Source organism: Cyphellophora attinorum, assembly GCF_001299255.1.
Source record: "Cyphellophora attinorum strain CBS 131958 chromosome Unknown Contig9, whole genome shotgun sequence".
NCBI classification, from domain to species: Eukaryota; Fungi; Ascomycota; class Eurotiomycetes; order Chaetothyriales; family Cyphellophoraceae; genus Cyphellophora; species Cyphellophora attinorum.
Window position 1 is genome coordinate 426,451 of NW_017253237.1, and position 20,038 is coordinate 446,488.

The 20,038-nt window shown below is 53.6% G+C and overlaps 7 protein-coding genes across 7 annotated transcripts; 6 read left to right on the forward strand and 1 right to left on the reverse strand.

The window, feature by feature from the left end:
* Positions 1-43: 43 nt before the first annotated feature.
* AB675_9172 (Glycogenin-1) lies at positions 44-2,468 on the forward strand (the record flags this gene model as incomplete). Its single annotated transcript, XM_018149683.1, has 5 exons — positions 44-76; positions 133-160; positions 367-1,252; positions 1,299-1,965; positions 2,169-2,468. The coding sequence occupies 5 exons, from the start codon at positions 44-46 to the stop codon at positions 2,466-2,468; spliced, it is 1,914 nt and encodes a 637-aa protein (XP_018001715.1).
* Positions 2,469-3,109: 641 nt separating this feature from the next.
* AB675_9173 (putative metallo AIM14) lies at positions 3,110-4,702 on the forward strand (the record flags this gene model as incomplete). The annotated part of the gene is made up of 1 exon (XM_018149684.1): positions 3,110-4,702. The coding sequence occupies one exon, from the start codon at positions 3,110-3,112 to the stop codon at positions 4,700-4,702; it is 1,593 nt and encodes a 530-aa protein (XP_018001350.1).
* Positions 4,703-5,023: 321 nt separating this feature from the next.
* On the forward strand, positions 5,024-5,941 carry AB675_9174 (uncharacterized protein; the record flags this gene model as incomplete). The annotated part of the gene is made up of 1 exon (XM_018149685.1): positions 5,024-5,941. The coding sequence occupies one exon, from the start codon at positions 5,024-5,026 to the stop codon at positions 5,939-5,941; it is 918 nt and encodes a 305-aa protein (XP_018001462.1).
* Positions 5,942-7,490: 1,549 nt separating this feature from the next.
* On the forward strand, positions 7,491-8,967 carry AB675_9175 (3-hydroxybenzoate 6-hydroxylase 1; the record flags this gene model as incomplete). The annotated part of the gene is made up of 2 exons (XM_018149686.1): positions 7,491-7,885; positions 7,932-8,967. The coding sequence occupies 2 exons, from the start codon at positions 7,491-7,493 to the stop codon at positions 8,965-8,967; spliced, it is 1,431 nt and encodes a 476-aa protein (XP_018001742.1).
* Positions 8,968-11,678: 2,711 nt separating this feature from the next.
* On the reverse strand, positions 11,679-13,518 carry AB675_9176 (uncharacterized protein; the record flags this gene model as incomplete). Its single annotated transcript, XM_018149687.1, has 4 exons — positions 11,679-12,335; positions 12,483-12,995; positions 13,140-13,315; positions 13,368-13,518. 4 exons carry the CDS (start codon positions 13,516-13,518, stop codon positions 11,679-11,681), a joined length of 1,497 nt encoding a protein of 498 aa, XP_018001509.1.
* A 2,547-nt stretch (positions 13,519-16,065) lies between these two features.
* AB675_9178 (putative amino-acid permease) lies at positions 16,066-17,769 on the forward strand (the record flags this gene model as incomplete). Its single annotated transcript, XM_018149688.1, has 3 exons — positions 16,066-16,483; positions 16,531-16,868; positions 16,921-17,769. The coding sequence occupies 3 exons, from the start codon at positions 16,066-16,068 to the stop codon at positions 17,767-17,769; spliced, it is 1,605 nt and encodes a 534-aa protein (XP_018001452.1).
* Positions 17,770-19,245: 1,476 nt separating this feature from the next.
* Positions 19,246-19,983, forward strand: AB675_9179 (uncharacterized protein; the record flags this gene model as incomplete). The annotated part of the gene is made up of 1 exon (XM_018149689.1): positions 19,246-19,983. The coding sequence occupies one exon, from the start codon at positions 19,246-19,248 to the stop codon at positions 19,981-19,983; it is 738 nt and encodes a 245-aa protein (XP_018001517.1).
* Between the last annotated feature and the right edge of the window lie 55 nt (positions 19,984-20,038).

A 20,038-nucleotide genomic window follows, 5' to 3' on the forward strand; every position in this document is an offset into this window, starting at 1 on the left:
GACGTCGTTGAGTAGACCGGCAGCCGGTCTTCAGGTGGCCAGCATGGCACCCATCGGAGATGCTGTGTTTGCAACGGTGAGGACCGGATATGCACGATCAACATGATATCGCTTGCTAATGATGGGTGGCAGCTCTTGATGAACGATGCATACCTCCCAGGTATACCCTCCAAACAGACGATGTATGCGAAGAACAAGACTGAATAATCCTAGGGGCCATGGTGCTGGGACACTCGCTGCGAGACAGAGGAGCGAGAGCAAAGCTCGCGGTACTGGTGACAACGGACAGAGTCTCGTCTGAGACGATATCGGAGTTGAAGGTAAGATATGGCGTGTACAGGTGTCGTTGATACTGACATCACGTAGACCTCTACGACGATATCATTCCAGTGAAGGCGATCGCCAACAAGCAGCCTGCGAACCTGTACGTAATGGGCCGACCAGAACTAATTTCGACATTTACAAAAATCGAGCTGTGGCGGCAGACCCAGTATCGAAGGATAGTCTACCTCGATGCGGATATGGTGATGCTGCGAGCGCCTCAGGAGCTACTTCATGTGCAGACGCCATTTGCGGCGGCACCCGACATTGGCTGGCCCGATTGCTTCAACAGCGGTGTCATGGTCCTGAATCCAAACATGGGAGACTACTATGCCTTACTTGCTCTGGCCCAACGAGGGATCAGCTTCGATGGAGCCGATCAGGGCCTGCTGAACATGCACTTCAGAGATTGGGAGCGCATCAGCTTTGCGTACAATTGCACACCGAGTGGGAACTATCAGTATGTACCAGCATATCGACATTTTCAGAGCAGCATATCAGGCGTTCATTTCATTGGCAAGGACAAACCATGGACGTTAGGTCGAGAGAATCATCACAACCACGGCGTATATGGCGAGCTGCTGGGCCGCTGGTGGGCAGTATACGATGCTCACTATCGGAATCAAAATTCTGCTTATTTTTCGGGCCAGTCAACCAAGCCCTCAAGAAAGGTCCAGGACTATGTCCATGGCGAGGAGACTCGTTATGAGCCAGGCTATTCCAGTGTACAATCACAATCGGCGACAGGTCAGCAGTCAACACCGTCTATTGTCCTTCATCGCCCTTCAGATGGTGAGCCGCCTGCCATGGAGACTCCAATGGGCGATGCTCCAAGTCCAGCCGAAAGAACCGCCGATGCAGATTTCACACCAACGCCAACCGTGCAACAACGAAAGTTTTCCGCTCCCGAAGTTGACTGGCACCCTGCGAGGTCTGTACTTCATACCTTCATTCCATCCGTCACTAACGAGACTCAGAGAGCCACCGCCGACGCAATCGAAGCCAGAGGCCTCCAACTTTCCTTCTCAGATCTATGACTTCAATAGTGACACAAAGCTATGGCAACCGCCCACCTCCTATCCGGAGGCACCCAAGGACATGTGGTACCAGTTGCCCCCAAAACCAAAACCGGCCGAAGTGACCAAACCCAAACCAATCTTTCCATGGGAAGGCAAGGCGCCAAAGCCAACTCGAGTATTTGCAGAAGCAAAAGCGCCAAGTCCTCCGCCCGAGCCTGAGATTGAGGAGGAGTCGCCAATCGAAACCGAAACGGCACAATCGACGGCAACCTCAGAGACCCTCGAGCCAGAGCATGCGGAGACGCCGTCGATGACTTCGCCTGATCCATGGGCTGGCTTCCAGTCCCGTTCGAATGCTTGGGATGACATCCCCGAGATCGAGGCATATATGCAAGCCCTGCATGGACCACGGAAAGCGAAGATTCAGGTCTTGCACAACTCCTCCGGATCACGCTCGCCCGGCCGTAGAGCGAACCTGAAACTGACAGACTTTCCCACAGCAATTGAAAGGCCAAGCTTACCAGTGACCCCCGCACCTGTGCGCAGGTCTTCCTTCTTCGGCGAGGAACGGGACGAGGACAGCAATCTTCCACAGGCTGAAGGGGTCCCCAAGCAAGATGAATGGGTACGTCGCTTCTCTTCCTATCCTGTCCCTGACTTTTCCACTGTCGGCACTGCCCATGATACCTCATTGCTCTCGCGCAACAAGGAAAATATTCTGGTGTTGAGATGCCAATATTGCGGAAAACAGAACCCCATTGCCAAACTCGAGGAACTCCAGCGCAAGCAGTCAGAAGTTCTGGCGGAGCATCTCAGCTGATCAGTGAGGCCGCGGCGCACGTCCCACTGAGACAAAACCCGGAGAGCCATTCCGCTGACGATGTTGTGCGAAAAGAGGAAATGGCAAGCAGCCCAACAGTGAAGATGCCGAAACCTATATTGAAGGAACCAAAGTTTGGAATGCCGGTGAGATCAGTTGACGACACAGAGCCGCTGCTGTCGCCAACTGCGACGAGGAAACTGAACCAGAGCGAGGGAATCTTGGGAAAGACGTCCGTGCAAGAGATCGAGTCAGCAGGCGAGCAGGAAGCATCAAAGACTGCACCTGTAGCGGCCGCTACAGTATAACACGATGAATCAGGGAACCCCCTTTAACCATTGGACGATACGATAACGAGGAAGTACGACGATTTCTACCAGAAGGACGCCCAAGGTGACTTCGGACTCTTATGTTTCACTTGAGATGCATATTGGCAGCTAGCGCAGGGCACAGAGTTCGCCATGCGACTGATGTGGCACCTGATCTTGATTGAGCGTCCTTATCGCATTGAGCGAATGGCATTGCTTGCGACATTGTGTGCATAGTTAGCGATTTGGTCTCAAATACTAGGTGCCTTAATCAACTTAACAGTAACATCAGGCTTGGACTGCTCTCGGGCGACAGAGTGACTATTCTCGGGCGACAAGAAAGGCCGACGTCTTCGCCTGCATACGGCCAACGACGAGTCAATGGGCCACAAGCCTCGTTTTGCTTTGAAATACAGATAACGAGAATGTAGACTGCACCTAGTAACTGGGATAACAATGATTCGTTGAACAGCTGACTAATCGGCCGCCTTGAAGGACAGAGCATTTGTAGTTGTCATCGTCTTGATGAGCACCTGCAGACAGATCTAGCAACAAGGTGTTGGGGGAGCTCTGTGGTGATGACCATGGATGCATGAACGCAATTTTGCCCTCAAGCTCGCTTCCCTGGGTCATCCTTCACGATGCTCGGGTACGAGTACATCTTCCCAACGCCGGCAGAGTATGAAGTCGTTCGCCAACAGCTCGAAACGGCAGGCTTCACTGCTTGGCTTATGCCGATTCTACTCCTCATAAACGTATATGTGTACCGTTCTCTGAAGGCAACCTTTGCCTCTATAAGCATTTCCATCTCACCCAAGAAAGGACCATCATCTTCACGCCTCCAAATCCTCGCCCGCCGCATACACTGGAATCTAACGCAACCTCTCAATCAAACTCTCGGACCACCGTCACGCCTCCTGGCAGCTTTTGCCTATCTGTTCTACCTCGTCTACATCGCCCAGGCAGACACAGGGAAAAGCTACCTTCACCTCACCAAATCGCTGGGCCATGTTGCCGTGTCCCAGCTGCCATGGCACTATCTGCTCGCAATCAAGTCACCTAATTCGCCGATCACCATCGCCACTGGTTTGACGCATGAGCGACTCAATGCGTGGCATCGCATACTGGGAAGAATCATTGCGGTCCTGGCTTTCGGGCATGCGGCGTTGTATCTGAAGTTCTTCGTTGACATGGGCGTGTTGAAGAAGCGATTGGGGGATTGGGAGCCTAGGTTGGGGCTGGCGGCTGTGGTGACGATGGCGGGGCTTGTGGTGGGAAGTTTAGCGGTTGTGAGGCGAAAGAGCTACTACAGGGGTTTCTATGTTGGGCATGTGCTGATGAGTGCGGCTCTGGTGGTGGAATTGTGGTTGCATATGAGATGGACGAGGAGGTATGTAGCGCAGATGGGAGCTTGGTGGGTCGTCAATGCGGTTCTAAGGGCTAGACAAGTAAAGGCCGTGGAGGCAAGTGTGATTGAGGAGGCCTCAGATGCGGACGGACTGATCGTGCTGAAGTTGGGCTCAAAAGATGCCGTGATTGATACATGGATACCAGGACAGCACGTCTACATCCGTCTCGCCGACGGCGTCATCGGCTCTACCGTCGGCCGCAAGAACCCCTTCACAATCGCCGACGTCTCCAAAGATGCCACACAGCTGACGCTGGTCGCCCGGAAACTGGCCGGCACAACGGCCATGCTCAAGAACTGCCACAACAAGGCTATCTTGCTGGAAGGCCCATACGGAGAAGCAGCAGAGTACATGCCCTCACTCATCAAAGCAGGCAAATCAGCCGGGCTGATCACCCTCTACGCCGCCGGCGTCGGAGCTACGTACATCCTGCCCATCTACCTCGCCCTTCTCAAAGCCCGCGGCGACACGGTCGATCTGAGAATGAAGTGGTTCGTAAAGACACCGGCCGATGCAGTCTGGGGCGTCGATCTACTGCGACGAGCTGAGAAGAGGGTGTTTGTGAGTCTGTTTCTCACGCGTGCGCAATCAGGCTGGCGCGGAAAGTACAAATTTGATGTGCCCGGTTTGGTGGTGCACGATGAGAGGGAGGAGAGGGGAAGCGTGCGGAGAATATCGAGCATGCAGCGGAGTGATAAGGAGGTCACGGTGATGGTCTGTGGGCCGCCTGGGTTTTCGGCGCAGCTGAGGGCGGAGATTGGGAGGTACGTCAAGTTTGGTACGCGAGTGGTGTGGTATGAGGAAGAGTTTGGTTTTGGTGGATGACTCGAGCCGCCCTAGGACGACGCATATGGTGCCACTGAGTGAAGAATGCCGATACTGGCGACAGACGTGGGGATCGAGAGTCGTGGCATGGCTGTGACGTTCCATCCGGCCAGAACACATCGGCGCTTCACGGTCAACAGACGCCGATTGACCACCAACGGAATCATACGGGTGTTATATAAATGCCACCTTGAGTCGCGCGCCAGACAGCACCTGCCTCAAGACCAAAGCCTCCTACACTGACTTGTCACTACGCAACCCATCTATCGTGTAATGTCGGCTTCAGAGACGACCACGAATTGTCCTCTACCCATATCAACTATGTCGCCATCCGTCACAGTCACTGCAGAGGTGCTCGGGCCTGGCCTCAAGAAACACTCAAACTCTGGTCGCTACCCTACGGACACGAACCGAACAAGTATCCGTCCATGCCTGACAGCTCCAGCCGGATCTGGAAACGCCGAAGCGACGCCCCATGGACCGCCGACCGGAGAGCCTGGGCCTACCATCACCGGTACGACGGCGCTGCATGGCGAACCTGAAGCAACGCCTCATGGACCGCCAACTTGTCCTACATACCCGACAAGCATCCGCCCACGTCTAACAGTCTCTGCTAGGTCTGGAATTCACCAAGCAACGCCTCATGGACCGCCGACTGGTAAGCCGGGACCGACTACCTATGTTACGACAGTATCTCCTGAGGCCACCGTGAACTCTCTTTACGAGCGTCGCGATCTCCGGCTAGTGAGCTCACGCGGACCGCCCCAAGGAGATCCCACCACGCCCGAGCCACCGCAGGAGACTGCCCAGGACACGATCCCACCGATTCCGAGAACCGATGTGACTGGTACGACAGGCGTCGATCCCACCCAAACCAATCTCCCAACAAACAAACGCTCTTCTCTGCCAAGTGAGAGAGTGAAATCGCCGTTCGAGGTTCAAGTTACTCCCATCACGGATCGACCGCCTTACACAGATGATGGCACGACCATCTATCGCTCGACCTCATCCTACACTCACGTCGAGAACCGAGTTGATGGAACGCTGGTGGTGCCAGAGCTCCCAACTTCCACCACTCCTACTCGAAGACCGAGGCCCACTGTTGTAGCAATTGGCGATGCGGACAACGCGACGTGCGCCATCAATGCCATTGCGACTCCATTATCGTTCTTCCTTGAGGGCATCACGCCCGAGGAGCTCGCCCGCGGGCCTATCACGACCTGTGATACAAGCCTCTAGTCTTGGCCGCTGTCTCCACTGCTACTTCTGCCACAAGCGGTGTGGTCTCCGCGACGCCAGCCGTGCTCTCGCATCTAGTCAATCACGTCCATCGCAGCACAGTCGGACCACCTGCTGCGCCAAAAGGTCGAGTCACGCCGGAGGACTTACAAGCCCATTCTTCCAGTCTTGTTTCGGGCACCACAGCCGCAACACTTATGGCCCTGGCTCTGGTTGTTCCTGTAGGCGCCCGCGTCAGCTCCTTCAAGCATTTCATGCTCGCAGTGCTTTCCACTGTCACTGCTGTGGCTCTTCCAGCCGTGGCAGCCCAGCATGCAGATGCAGCGACCGGATCTCCCGTCTCGCACATGACTTGCGTCGTGCCCGAAGACAAGAATGCCCCGGGTTGTTCCGCCGCGGTCGCCTCCAGTACCATAGCTGCAACACTCATGGCAGTGGTTCTGCTATGCCATACTGCCATCCGCATCACTTCCTTCGAGCATTTCATGCTTGGGATGAGCTTCGTTATCATTGCTATTGTTCTTCGACCCGTGGCTGCTCAAGCCACGAATGCAACCAATGGCACAGACTGGGATGGCTGGGAGAGCTGGAAGCTCGACCATTCTCATTGGTGGGGCATCCCGGTAATTCTCCTTGGATCATTCGCTATCTTTGGGCTCTTCGCCTGGTGCCTTACCTGGTCGGGAAGTACCTCGCAAGGAGAGACGACGAGGAACGTGCGAGAAAGATGGAGGGCAAGCGGAACGAGATGAATGCTGAATCGGGCACTTCGAGCTCTTCGAGCACTCGGACTGCTGAGCAGGATGTTACCTTGGCGAAGGAGCTGCTGTGAACGAGTTCACAGAATGAAACCGAGCAAAGAACTGATGATCCGCTGTAGCTGGTCTGAACGAGCTCCTGCCTTGCCATACGTTGAGTTTATGCATGCTACTTCTTGAAACAGAGCATACCGGTGCAGCCACGATGGCTGAAGAGCGCAGAGCAAGTCCAATCTCTCTTTCTTGCTTTCATAACTTGCACAGTCCGGGTCGACCTCATCTACCCTAAATTCAGCCTCCAGACGCTCAATCACCACTACACAGATTAGGCCGTCAGCCAGGGTATGCACGACCTACTCTGAGTTAGAGCCCTTCGTACTCTTGTACGCTCCGGATGCCTAAATTATCGTATTTTCCCGTGATGCTGATCCCATCGACATATGGCAAAGAGCGAGCCTGACGGAACGAGGTCCAGGATGATGTTGCGTTATACGGCATGCAACATGCAAGGTCCCGTTCAGACTGACAGTAAGTACCCACTCGAGTGTCGTGCTGACAAGGGTCGCCGGTAGCATTTACGCGTATATCTGCCATGTTCGTTGAACATACGACTCTCAAAAATGTCCGAGTCACGGTCTATAGCGTGCTTCTAGCAAGACACGCGGGATTGACGCTTCCAGGCCATCTCTTCAGGCATACCTTCTGAAGGCCGTCCCATTGTAGGCACCGTCCCAGTCCCGTCCTTCGTGTCAGTTGTCCCGGTCTGTCTTCTCTATTAGCTTGTCGGCGATATGGGCAGCATTTCTGCCGAAAGCCTCAACGAGGCCTCAACAGCCCCTACACCACATGATGGAGTCGCCAAACCAGCCAGTTTCGACGACCGAATCCTCGTCGTCGGCGCAGGCATCGGTGGTCTCAGCGCTGCAATAGCTCTGAGCCGTGCAGGCTTTAAGTCAGTGACAGTCCTCGAAGCAAGGGACGATCTCAACGAATTCGGCGCAAGCATCGGAATCTGGCCATTCGCAGCCAAAGTGCTCCAATCGTACGGACTCGAGGCGCTTATGAGCGAGTACGTCACGACAAGCGATATGACAGAGATTCGAAATGGCTACAACAACGAGAGTCTCGGGTATCTGGCTCAGAATGTTGCTGATGTGAATCGCATTCGATATGGTGCGCCATCATGGTAGAGGGGGCCCTAAGCATACGTGTTCAGTGCTGACGAACGGTAGGGGAATCCATCGCGTCGACTATCAACGAGTGCTAGCCGAAGGTGCACGTCGACAAGGCTGCGATATCATCTTCAATCAAAAGGTTACGAGGGTGAATGACGATCCACTTACAGTCTGGTGCAGGCATGGTGGCGAGAAGAACGCGCCCGACACACCCTACCGCGCGGACCTAGTCGTTGCTGCAGATGGTTTGAATTCAGCGGTGCGGAGCAGCGTTGTCTCTGATGCCAAGTTCAATCCTAGTCCTGAGATCTCGTTCAGGTGCAGCGTCCCCAAAGACCGAATGAGGGATCACCCACTTCTCAGCCCATTACTAGAGAACGACAATCCCAAGTTCTGGGTGATGGAAGGAAAGTACGTACTCACTTGGCCGTTGCCGCCGCAGCGCGACTTTGACGTCGTCGTCAACATATCAGATCCGAGTGCTGCAATGCCTCCCGAAGACGGCTCATGGGGTACCAGAGTTGACAAGGAGACAATGATCAGCCAGTTGGGTGAAATGAGTCCGCTTATACGTGCACTACTCGACTCGGTCAGCCAGGTGGTCCAGTGGCGCACCGTTGAGGTCCTTCCGATAAAAACCTGCCGCTCGCCTTCTGGTCGGATCGTTCTGCTGGGCGACGCTTTCCACGGCATGTTTCCGCACAACGCCTGTGGTGGGTCCTCAGCAATAGAAGATGGCGCCGTCCTAGCTGAGTGTGCGGCTTGGGCTGCTCGGAGCAACAGATCGCATCTGGATGCAACGCAGGCCTACGAAGATCTGAGGACACCGCGCGTCAGGCGAATGCAAGAACGCTCACGCGCTGGAGTAGGATTTCTGAGTGCTGCGGGAGATGCCTGGGAGCGGAGGAATGGTGCATTGGCCGCGCAGAGGATTGCGAATGACATCGATATAAGGAGAACTGTAGAGGAGAGGCGAGCAGACAGGCCCAAGCCGGATATGGATGCGCCATGGCCTAGCACTGAATATTTGCAGTGGTTGAATGGTTATGATGCCGTGCTGGAGACAAGACGTTACCTCGCGGGAGTGGCGTGATCCCTCGTCCAGGAAGTCATGGCGCTTCTGCGTCCATAGGCATCCGAGGATTCCAAGATCAGAGTGGCGGAAAATATCACGTCGTTGTTAGTGGACGCCACTGGCGGCTGTTCGTTGCCCTTGATCCGTCGACGCTGAGGCGGGAGTATTGCGATTGTGTTTTAAACACTGTCGTGGCCTTCAGGGCACGAGATGAGACCAGCGTAAGGCGCGGTTAGAACATTAGGTGCTGATCAGAAAGCCATCGATCGAGACCACGTGAAGTTCTTACTCTTCACTCAAGGCTTAAGCCCCTAGTGTGCAAAGCTGGCACTTGCCCTCGCCAAAAATGATGTGCCAAGCCAGAGCTTTCTTCACTCATGCGCTTCCTGTTCCGTTTCCCGTAAGCGTTTTTGACCGCCACGAAGCTTCTGATGACCTTGAACAAGCCAAAAAGCAAAAGAGAATACTGTCCAGAGCGAGATTCGAACTCGCGGCCTTCGGATTGCTTTCAAGTGAACTTGGAAGTCATATATTCCACGATTTGTGGGAAGGATATGAGACTTTTTGTTGTTAGAATGGATTGTAGATCAGGATCGAAGATAGGCTTACCCGACGTGATAACCGCTATATCGTAAGTTAGAGGGATGTTGCGGACACAAGTTAGGGGCTACTGACACTACACCATCCAGACGGGATCAGATCTAAGATCTGAGCTCTTGTGACAGATTTTTGAGCCATTTTTGATAATTATTAGTATATATACGTCACGATTTTAGTGGCCCGGAAAGCGAGACGTATACGGCAGGCGGGGCCCTCACCAGCCCCACGGAAGCACATATTATTATTCGGAAGGAGTGAATTCGCAAAGCTGCTTTTCATTCTCTTCCATCCGTCCACGTCTCAAGATCGGATACTCGACACCTGTCGCTCGCGCTCGCGGAGATCAAGTCGAGCAAGAAGTGCAAGCCAGACGTTCGTACACAATTTCGCGCACAACGAGGGCACGATCAACGCTCTCGATGCCGGCAGCGCCAGGAGTGTACCTATGTAGTGCAGGTAAGCAATCTACGGCGTCTGCTTGTCAGAGAGACACTACTGCAGTGCATCCTCGACAAACTGTCGTGCGGATATCAGGATGCTTATGATCTATGGACCATCAGCTCACAGCGTTGCTCAACCGGACCCTTTCGCTGCACAATGTATGCTCAGAGCGTCCGAGCAGATGGAGCTCAATGCAGGTTAATCCTGTGGTCGGTCAGCTGTTGAGCCATGAAACCAGCATAGGTACCGATCCTGGTCAGAGAGCCACTTCCCTACCCAAACGCATCGAAACGATCTCGTTTGTTGCTCTGACGTACATCGACTGACACAGCGCGAAACGCCGATACCAGACGAGCTCAACAAAGGAGCCTGCTGACACGTCTTGCTGGTTGGGCGATTGACGATGTCCCTGCTCAGGTTAAAGGCAGGGATGTAGACCTTTTTGTGACCATGGCACCATACTCCGTGCTCCGACTACGACCACATGACCGTCTGAAATAAATCTGAACACATTCTTCGTGTACAGAACGAGAACGAAGACCACAGCCTTCAAGCTTCCCATTCTGAAGTACACAGGCGAGTTGTCCCGCCACACCCTCGCCCACGCTCTCACCTCTATCAGCTGCCCGAAGGTATGGGTTCTCGGCTACTCGAAGGTATGGGTCCTCGACAGGCTCCTCTAGCTGCCTTGGCCTCGCCTCTGTCGGAAAGACCGAGCACTCTCAATCCCTTCTCGTTCGCCCTGTTCGACGAACATGCCCCGGAAGCCACAACTCGTCCAACCCAGCAGGCCCATCTGAACCTCCACCAGCCTCGCGACCTGGACCCCTCAATATTCATAAGCCCGACGGCAATCATAGTCTACGTCGCGACCATCATCTTTACGAGCATTCTGGCAGCGGCACTCTTCTGCTGCTTGAAGCGATGCAGACGAAAGCGTTCGAGCCGCAAACAACAGGGAGCAATCCTCACAGGCGATGGAGCACCCGGAAGGTTTCCTCAGGAGTGGGCACCGCCGCCGACTCATGGGGTATGGACTGGGAAGAAGGGAAAGAAGGGAGCTGGGCCGGTTGATTGGGGTACTTTGGACCACTGGCATGCACGGTGTTGATACGCTTTGAAGGTGGGATAGCCTGTCCTAATGGTGGCCATTGATGGTATGAACTGTCCGGGCAGGTTTCTTGTGTGTCAGGATGAATTTGTCAACACGAACAGGTTAAGCGGTACCTAGGTCAAGTGCGAAAGGGTCGAGTCTCTGTCATCTTTAATCAATATCCGTGCCTGTGATAGTCGGCTTCATTGCTCCAACTTAGCCAGCGCGCCTCACATTTCGCCGTAATTGCCTCGTATGGAACATTGTATGGGGGAATGGAAAGCTCATGCAACGCGTTCGAACCTGAGCTGGCACCAGTCCCAGACCGACAGCTGAGGGTTTGTTGTTGTTAGTGACCTATTCATTTCCGTCTGGCTGCCTTCAATGGCAGGGGGTATCAGTGTATATTGGTAACTTTGCGTGGCAGTCCTTCCCAGCCTTGATGTCGAAGATAGCCCACAAATCGTAGACTACCATGAGTCGTTATTCATTCCAGGCTACCGTACGGCATGTCTCAAATTGCCAGCGACTGCCCGTAAGCTTCTCCGGCTCCCTTCTACACCACGCTGAACTCTCGAAGCTTGATCTCGGTGGCTCATTTCTTCACCATCTGGGTCGCGCCTTCATATACGTGTGCAGCATGCTGAGTCATAGGCTTACCAGTCAACATGTTGTTTTTCTCAATAGCATACATCCCCACGACCTTGGCGATTGCAGCTCTCGACTGTGGCTCCAGGGGCGTCCAGTGACCACTTCTGGGCAACAGTATGACTTCTGAGTCCTTTGGCAGCAAGCCATCGAGGCCATCAAGACAAAGCTGCCTACCTAATGCAACGTCCTTCTCGCCCCAAATCACTGTAGTTGGCGCGTGGAGCATACCTCTGACCTGTGGTGTAAAGAGAGCTGACGACGTGGAAGAAGACGATCGACGTCTGGCGGGCGAGCTTGACTCTGAGGCAGCGGAATCGATAGCATGAAGATCGGCAATAAGTTCCAGTGACTTATGCCACGGTTTCGAGGCTGGTCCGTCACGGTAATAGCTTGTCATGCTCAAGAAATGAGTTCCAGGTGACTTTGCCCGCTGCACCACGGTTGGGCCATAGACTTTAGCATTGGCTCCATTAACGCCATTCGACGATGTGGCCTCGCATTCTGCGACACTCGGACCGAGTATGGTGGCCAGGCCCTCGGGCTTGAACAGACTCGGCTTCTTCTCACGCAGCTGAATCGCGTTGACGCCACGAATGAATGCCTATTTCGAGGGTATTGTCAGCCTGGACTACGGGATCGTGGGAGCAAGAGAAGTCAGGGGAAGAAGAGTTGAGATGTAAGGGCAGGCCATCATCAGGAGCCGTCGATAGGAAGTCGGATTGACTGTGGCGATCAAGGAGAGGCGTACCATGTTACCGCCAGTGCCGAGGTATTTCACCATGAATGCCGGCAGATTGAAGGCGAAGATGTAACCCGACATCAGCAACTGTCGCAGCACTGGCGACACAGTCTTGATGGACTTTGTCAGACATCCAAAATTGGTCCAGGGAGCTTGTCGGAACTGCTTGAAGATTTTCCTGGAGCTTTCAAAGATTTGGGTACCATTCGCTCGCATGAGATCCGAGGAGGGGCCATTCACAATGATGAAGCGATCCGCCAATACTGCAGCATCTGCAGCAAGTCTATTGGCAAGCACGCCGCCCCAATCATGTGCAACAACGTATGTGTTCTGTGTGCGGTCATCTTTCAAGAACATCTCTCTCATGGCGACGATGAATTCAGCCAGAGCCTCGAGGACCATAGTATCAGACTTCGGCAGGCTATCGCTTCCACCGTAGCCTGGCAGGTCGACTGCCACGTATGTTGCTTCTTCTATCGGTATGGAGGGCTCTTGCAGCAGGTGGTTCCACATGGCGTATGACTGTGGTGCGCATTAGTACTGCATTATCTTGGGACCAGGACAGCCTTGAAAGTTGGGCAGTGTAGGTAGCAAGGACTATTCTGTCGGCGCCAGAGATATGTGTGTACGGCAGGGCGATTGGCTCTCCACAAGCTTCTTACTCACATCAGGGAATCCATGAATCAGGATGACAAGGTTGCCCGACTGAGTACGAGGTTCTTGGTTGGCGACATAATGAAGTTGGAGGTCGAGATCTTTGAGAGGACCGTTATGAAGGCGGTAGAAGTGGTGGAAGAAGCCTGGCAACGGAGACTTGGTTAAGTTCCAGAGTCGATCTCTTGCTACATCTCAATCAGTCGCAGCGTCCTAGGGAAATGGTTGTACAGCACGTACCGATAGCAAGCTCATTGGTTTCCTTTTCTGACGGCTTCCTGAAGAATGATCCACTTCGTATGGACAAGACGAACAACAAGACGTATGTCCACAGTGCGAGAGCAGAGGCGCCCAAGCCCAATAGGACTCTCATAGCTTGGCTGGGAGCCATTGCAGCAGGAGGGTGTGATACGCGGCGGTTTGGAAGAAATAAGAATCTGGCAAAGCAATCACGTATGACCTCAGATGACACGCTGAACAGCAGAGAAGGATGGAGGTAATGTCTTCGTGGGCAGACAGCGCTTTCACACTGACTCGCAACTTGATGTGCTTGTCGTTTTTCAGTACGGGCGAGCAGTGCGGTGGGCGCCTGCCTCGGCTTCCGCTAATACATTGAGAACGGGCCTGCAAGGAGACTGAGCAGCAGAAGTAATCATCCAGCAGTCACGAGGCCGCGTGGAAGGTTTCACAGATCATCTACCAACGTTGGCCGCATGAGGGATGATTGACATCAGAAAATGAGAAGATCAGCCGCAGGCAGTCGCGGTGTTGATGCAAGAGGTCAAAGCGCAACGGGCAGCTGCGGGGAGCGGAAAGTGCCATCGCTGGTTGATGGATGCCAAGGGTTTCATCATAACTCAACCTTGACCTCCTGGAGGCCTCTCACGATATTAATTAGTAAGGGATGATCAGAATCACGAAAATGATGTGAGGATGACTGTTGAACATGCAGTGATTATTGAACATATATTCCGCCTACCTGCGATTATGCGTAGCCTTGCATCTGACGGCGCTTTCTCCAGCGCAGGAAAAGCAAGATGCATACTAGGACAATCAGGACGATAATAGCAATCAAGCTGTACTTGAAGACAGGCGATGCCCAGAGGTAGGCAAAGCTGTTCTTGTCGTCGGTGGTGCGACGGATGAGCTCTGCGACCGCAACGCCAGCGCTGCGAGGGCCGTTCCTACCGGGCGCTGTGCCGTTCAACTTGCGGTGAGTGTGGGTGGCGTTGACGCCGCCGAAGCGGTGGTGTGCAGTTGCGATAGGCATTGTGTTTGTGTGTCTGTTGACCTGGTTGAATCTGTGTTGTCGAAGTGAGGTTAATAAAGCTTGTGACAATCTATCAAAAGGAGCCTCTCGCAAGACCTGACACAACAGTTATACGATTCTTACTACTGGTCTATGCAGGCATGCCAGACAAAGAGAGTCGTTATACCTTTCATGTCTTCCTGTTGGCTAATTTCGATGTCTCTTGATCGGTTATTCTCGTACGAAGGCTTACTGTTCATTGGCGGACCGTGCGCCACGGAAGGCTTTGTCGAGCCCTTTCGAGACAATGCTGCTATTCGTGTTGGCCCGAGCGTTCGCCTTGTTGCCTTGTGGACAGGTCAACATTGACACTGAGAGAGCAGCGAGCATACTCTGCTGTCGGACGCTGAATAACGTTCAGGGCTCAGGCGGACTTCGGGTGGTCCGCAAATGTTGTCTCTCCCCTAGTAATGGTCGAACGACCTGGGTCATCTTCAGTCACGGGGCTTAAACCAGTCGCTGAAGACTGCGAGAATGGGGTTTCGTTCCTGGACCGCTTCAGACATCTCGATGCTGACCGATCAAGACGCCGAATCGGAAACAAGTTGTATGAGACGCCGAAAGCCGTGCATACGGAGCGTTGGAGTTACCAGAGAGTGGTATCACGAGCCATAGCGCACATTCTGCAGCCATGCAATACAACACCAGCCCTCCGCTGCTTTTTATCCCTGTACAGAGCCTACCTGCCTGGCGGTCTCTATCAGTACTTAGGTACTGATTTTGGTGCACGCTGGCAGTGTCAGTGCTCAGTATGTAGATTCTTGTAGCATCACGCAACGCTATCATAACGACACAGCTCGACAAGGTGTCATCTCTGAGCGGGGCCGACTTCTCGCTGGCTTGTAACAACCTACCACGATGTTAAGGAAGGTGTACAGCAACAGTTCTCGTCCCCAGCAAATCGACCGAAGGGGCAGGCAGATGTGGCTCGGACCCCAAATTTCGGCACCTAATTCGAGCCAAGCTTCCAAGTTCCTGCCCTCTACTAAGTACTCAAACATCCTCATCAATTCTCCGGCCCATCGACCATTTTTCACGGCCTATTGCGCGTGCCGATGAGTGCTCCAGAGCCTGGCCTACGCCACGCGATCAACACGACTGTCGAAACTGCAACATCACTGGTAGAAGGTAGCGTTATCGGAATCGACCTAGACTACACAGCTTAGGCTCAGCGCTAGAGCAGTCATGCAGATTCGAAGATTGCCTATCACCCGCGAATGGTCGATCACAACTTTCACAACCCATGGCGGCAGCTTGACTCTCTTGCCGGCCAACATGCATTGTTCGCGACCCCGTCCTTGCATTTGAGAGGCTCTACCCCATGAGCTTGGCCACGCTTGACCTTCCTAGCGGTGAGCCGTGTCACGTCGTTAACGCAACATGGTAGCAAGTACCTGCATCTCGACTCTCGAAATCTTATGACCCTTGTATCTGGCCTGTTGCACTGGACTCCTTGTCCCCGGCATATGGTCTTGGTAAGAAGGAAGACGTGGGGTGTTTGAAGCTGTCGTACCATATCTTCACGGCTTCTGTGCAACTCTTGCGTCTCTGACCATCCTGTCTGCTCTTTGCTGATGATCCTTATCTGTCTTACCCATCGTCAACAATCTGTGAAGTCACTGACCCAGAATGGACGAGACAAAGACGGAGAAGGCAGGCTTTGAGCCGCCAACAGTCTCACGCGATGCCGAAGATGTCTTCAGAACACCCGGAAGCGGTCACGACAAGGAGAATGATATCAGCGACATGAAGCGGCTAGGAAAGGCTCAGGAATGGAATCGCAACTTTTCATACATCTCAACACTTGGCTTCATCTCGGTCTACATGGCGACCTGGGAGATCCTGATACTTGTGTTGAGCTCTGGTCTGTACGCTGGAGGCTTCGCAGGTCTCTTGTGGAGCTTCTTCGGCACGTGTATCCTATATGCACCTGTGGTATTGTCGTTGGCGGAAATGGAAAGTATGGCACCTACTAGTGGTGGGCAATACCATTGGGTAAGCGAGTTCGCTCCTGCAAACTGCCAGAAGATCTTAAGCTACGCTTCCGGTAAGCTTTCCTCTTCAGCAAAGTGAGCAACGACTAATGTCATTGAGGCTGGATGTCAACCTTGGCATGGCTCGCCAGTCAAACATCCGGACCATTCTTGACCATGACCATAATCCAGGTCATAATAAATGTCGAACGGCCAGACTACACTTTTACGGACTGGCAGTATACACTTGCTTGCATAGCCTTTATCGCTTCCACGATATTCTTCAACACATGGGCAGCTCGCGCGCTACCACTGCTTGAGGCTGGAGCATTCTGGGTCCATATTCTCGGCTTCGTTGTTGTCATTATCCCTCTGTGGGTGCTAGCACCAAAGAACTCCGCCAAAGATGTGTTCACTCAGTTCGTTAATGAGAGTGGCTACTCAAGCGTTGGCACAGCGGTAAGTCGTCCTCGTTGTGTGCTTACAAGGAGCATTCCGCTCATTCATCCAGGTCCTGCTCAATCAAGTCAACTCGCTTTACTGTATTCTTGGATCCGACACAGCGGTTCACATCTCGGAAGAGGTTGAAGATGCTGGGCTGGTCGTGCCGCGCTGCATGTGGTGGAGTTATGTCGTCAACTTCATCATTGCTCTTGTCACCTGCATTACCATGCTGTTCTGCTTTGGTCCTCTAGACGACGCCATCAATGCCGACGTTCCATACCTCCAGCTCTTCCTCAACATGAACAACGCGGGTGTGGCCATCTTCCTGCTGGTGATCCTGTTGATCCTGATCTACATCGGAAACATCACACTGCTCGCCACTGTCAGTCGAGAGACATGGGCGTTCGCTCGCGATAAAGGATTCCCGTTCAGCAATTGGATCAGCAAGATGGATCGCAAGCATTCTATCCCCTTCAACAGCGTTTACCTCACATCAGCACTTTCGGCACTGCTTTGCCTCATCAATCTTGGATCGTCGTTGGCTTTCACCATCATTGTTTCGCTGTCCTTGCTGGCCCTGTTGTCGACTTACACGATTTCAATCGGTTGCATCCTGCTCAAGCGGATACGCGGTCAACCTCTAGCCCCGGCGCGCTGGAGTCTTGGGAGATGGGGCCTATTCGTCAATGCTTGGAGCTTCATCTATTGCTGCTGGGCAATGGTGTGGTGTGCAATGCCAACCGGTCTGCCTGTGACGCCAGCGGACGCAAACTGGGGCCCGGCGCTGTGGGCTGGCGTATGCCTTCTTGCTACTGTCATATACGTTTTCCATGGGAGGAAGCATTACACGCCACCAGTCATATTCGTGGAGGGCAGGAGATTAGATGACACAATGGTTCAGAGTACGGCCAAGTAGGAAGCACGGACTCAGCGGGCTGGGCGAGGAGTACTGTTAGATGAATAAGTAGGTTTAAGTAATGGTCACAAACGCACTCGCGAGCAGATGGCTTGATCAGGTGGAGTTCACTTGAGGTTCAGTTGCCTGGACTTCCTTCCACGTTTAATCGACCAGCCAACGACGCCTGTGCTACTTACCAGGTGATGGTGAAGCTTCACGACAGATGCTTTCCGCTGCGACAGACATTGTATCTACCAAAACATGTGAGCATCTTCGAACTGACCGCCAGCGCACCCTTCGCTGCGAAGCAGTGCGTCACGCCAGAACAAAGGCACGAATACTCTTCGCTAAAGCGCTTGTCAGCTCCAAGCGTCAAACTCAGCAAACGCACAAACACGAGACGACCATTCGATCGGTAAACGTCTCGTCCACAGCAGAACTGGCATCACTCACACTGCCCTACCCAACCTATCGAACTCGGTGCCACGGTCGAACGACTCATAGCAAAGGCCACGACGGACTCGCCGCCAGTATCCGACACAGCCTCGCAGTTCTTCATACCAACTACATTCAACTTCAGCGACGACGGCAACAGCACTACCACCAGCAAATCACATCTCAACGAACAGATCTTCATGGTTGTAGCCGGTTACCTTCTCGGCAGTCTGACTGGCCTTGTCGTCTGGCGACTCGTTACAAAGCCCTTGCTTGCTTCGCTTGGATGGCGCAGGGTTCAGCCGTGGCGGACATGGGATGGATAATCGTGGGAACTGTCTGGAAGAATCATAAGAGCATGGGCGATCAGCTTGATAGGTGGAAGGTATCGGGCACAAGTTGCTGATGGGCAATTCGATGCGGTGTTGTGATCCTCGAGCATAACTTGAAACTGCGTGCCAGCTTTATGGCTTGGTCTAGAAGGAGTCCTGCCAGTTTGGAAGCCACACTCCAGCAGAAGTCTCCGCGCACATCATGCTACGATCCCAGTAGGCAAAAATGCTCTGTACCTTCTCTGGGAGCTCACATAATGAAAGATGACCACAAGAAAAATGTCACCAAAGCTCGCGAGCCTCGCAGAATGCACGATGGCGCCATCGCCTGAACGCGTATATGCAGGTCAACTTTATGCACCAATCTGCGAAACCTTCCGCGTGGCTTCGGCAAATGACTAAGCACTCATCGCGGTCTGTAAGTCTGTACACAGAACGCTAGCCTACGCTGCTAGCACTCTGTTGGAAAATGCCGGCTTCAGCGCGACAAGTGACAAGTGATTCGAGATGTATACGCGCTTGAGATGTAGTAAAGCCAAGCCGCCATAACTTGTTACCATGTTGCTACTTTTTCAAGTACCTGGGATACCGTTCAGACCATCTTCAACTTGATACGCCTCATGATTTAGACACATAGTGCCCAGCGATTCAGCCCGCCCTATCCCAGGCCGACGACGCTCATCTGCATCCTTCCCAGCAGATTCAGGATCCAACCCAGACAGCAACAATGGCCACGCCCAAACTCCGCGCCGTCCTCTTCGATTTTATGGGAACGTGTCTTGACTGGCATACTGGGGCCCTTAGCATCCTTCCCAGCACGATACCTGACAAGGAGCGCTCGACGTTGGCTCTTGAATGGCGCCAAACATACTTCGACATCAACACCGCCCGCCTCGCCGCCAATCTCCCAGTCCAGGACATCGACATCACACTCGCCGACGCCCTCCGCAAGACCCTCGACGAGCAATTTCCCCAGTACAAACCGGCATTCCAGCACAATGACGCGGTGGAGCGGTGCGTCCAACAATGGCACTCCATGCCCGCCTGGCCCGATGTCGCACCCGCAATCTCCGCCCTCAAGGACGAAGGTTACGAAATCTTCGTCTTCGCGAACGGCACGACCCGCCTGCAGCTGCACCTATGCAAATCAAGTGGCCTGCGTTTCGATATGCTGTTCAGCAGCCAGCTGCTGGGCTCGTTGAAGCCTGGAAGAGAGGCGTATGAGCGGGTTCTGGAATTGACTGGGTTGCGGGCGGAAGAGTGCGTGCAGGTAGCGGCGCATATCGAAGACTTGAGGGGGGCGAAGAAGGTTGGGATGAAGACTGTGTATATTGAGAGGTGGACGGATGACGTGAGGGTTGATAAGAGGTGCGTGAAAGCGAGTGGGGAGGTAGATGTGTGGCTTGATGGGGGTATGGGTGGTTTGGTGGAGGCTGTGAAGAGTTTGGACACTGATGTAGTGTGATGTGAGAGGCCGTGTACTGTAACAAACCCCTGAGTGAGTCGCCTCGTCGTTCCTG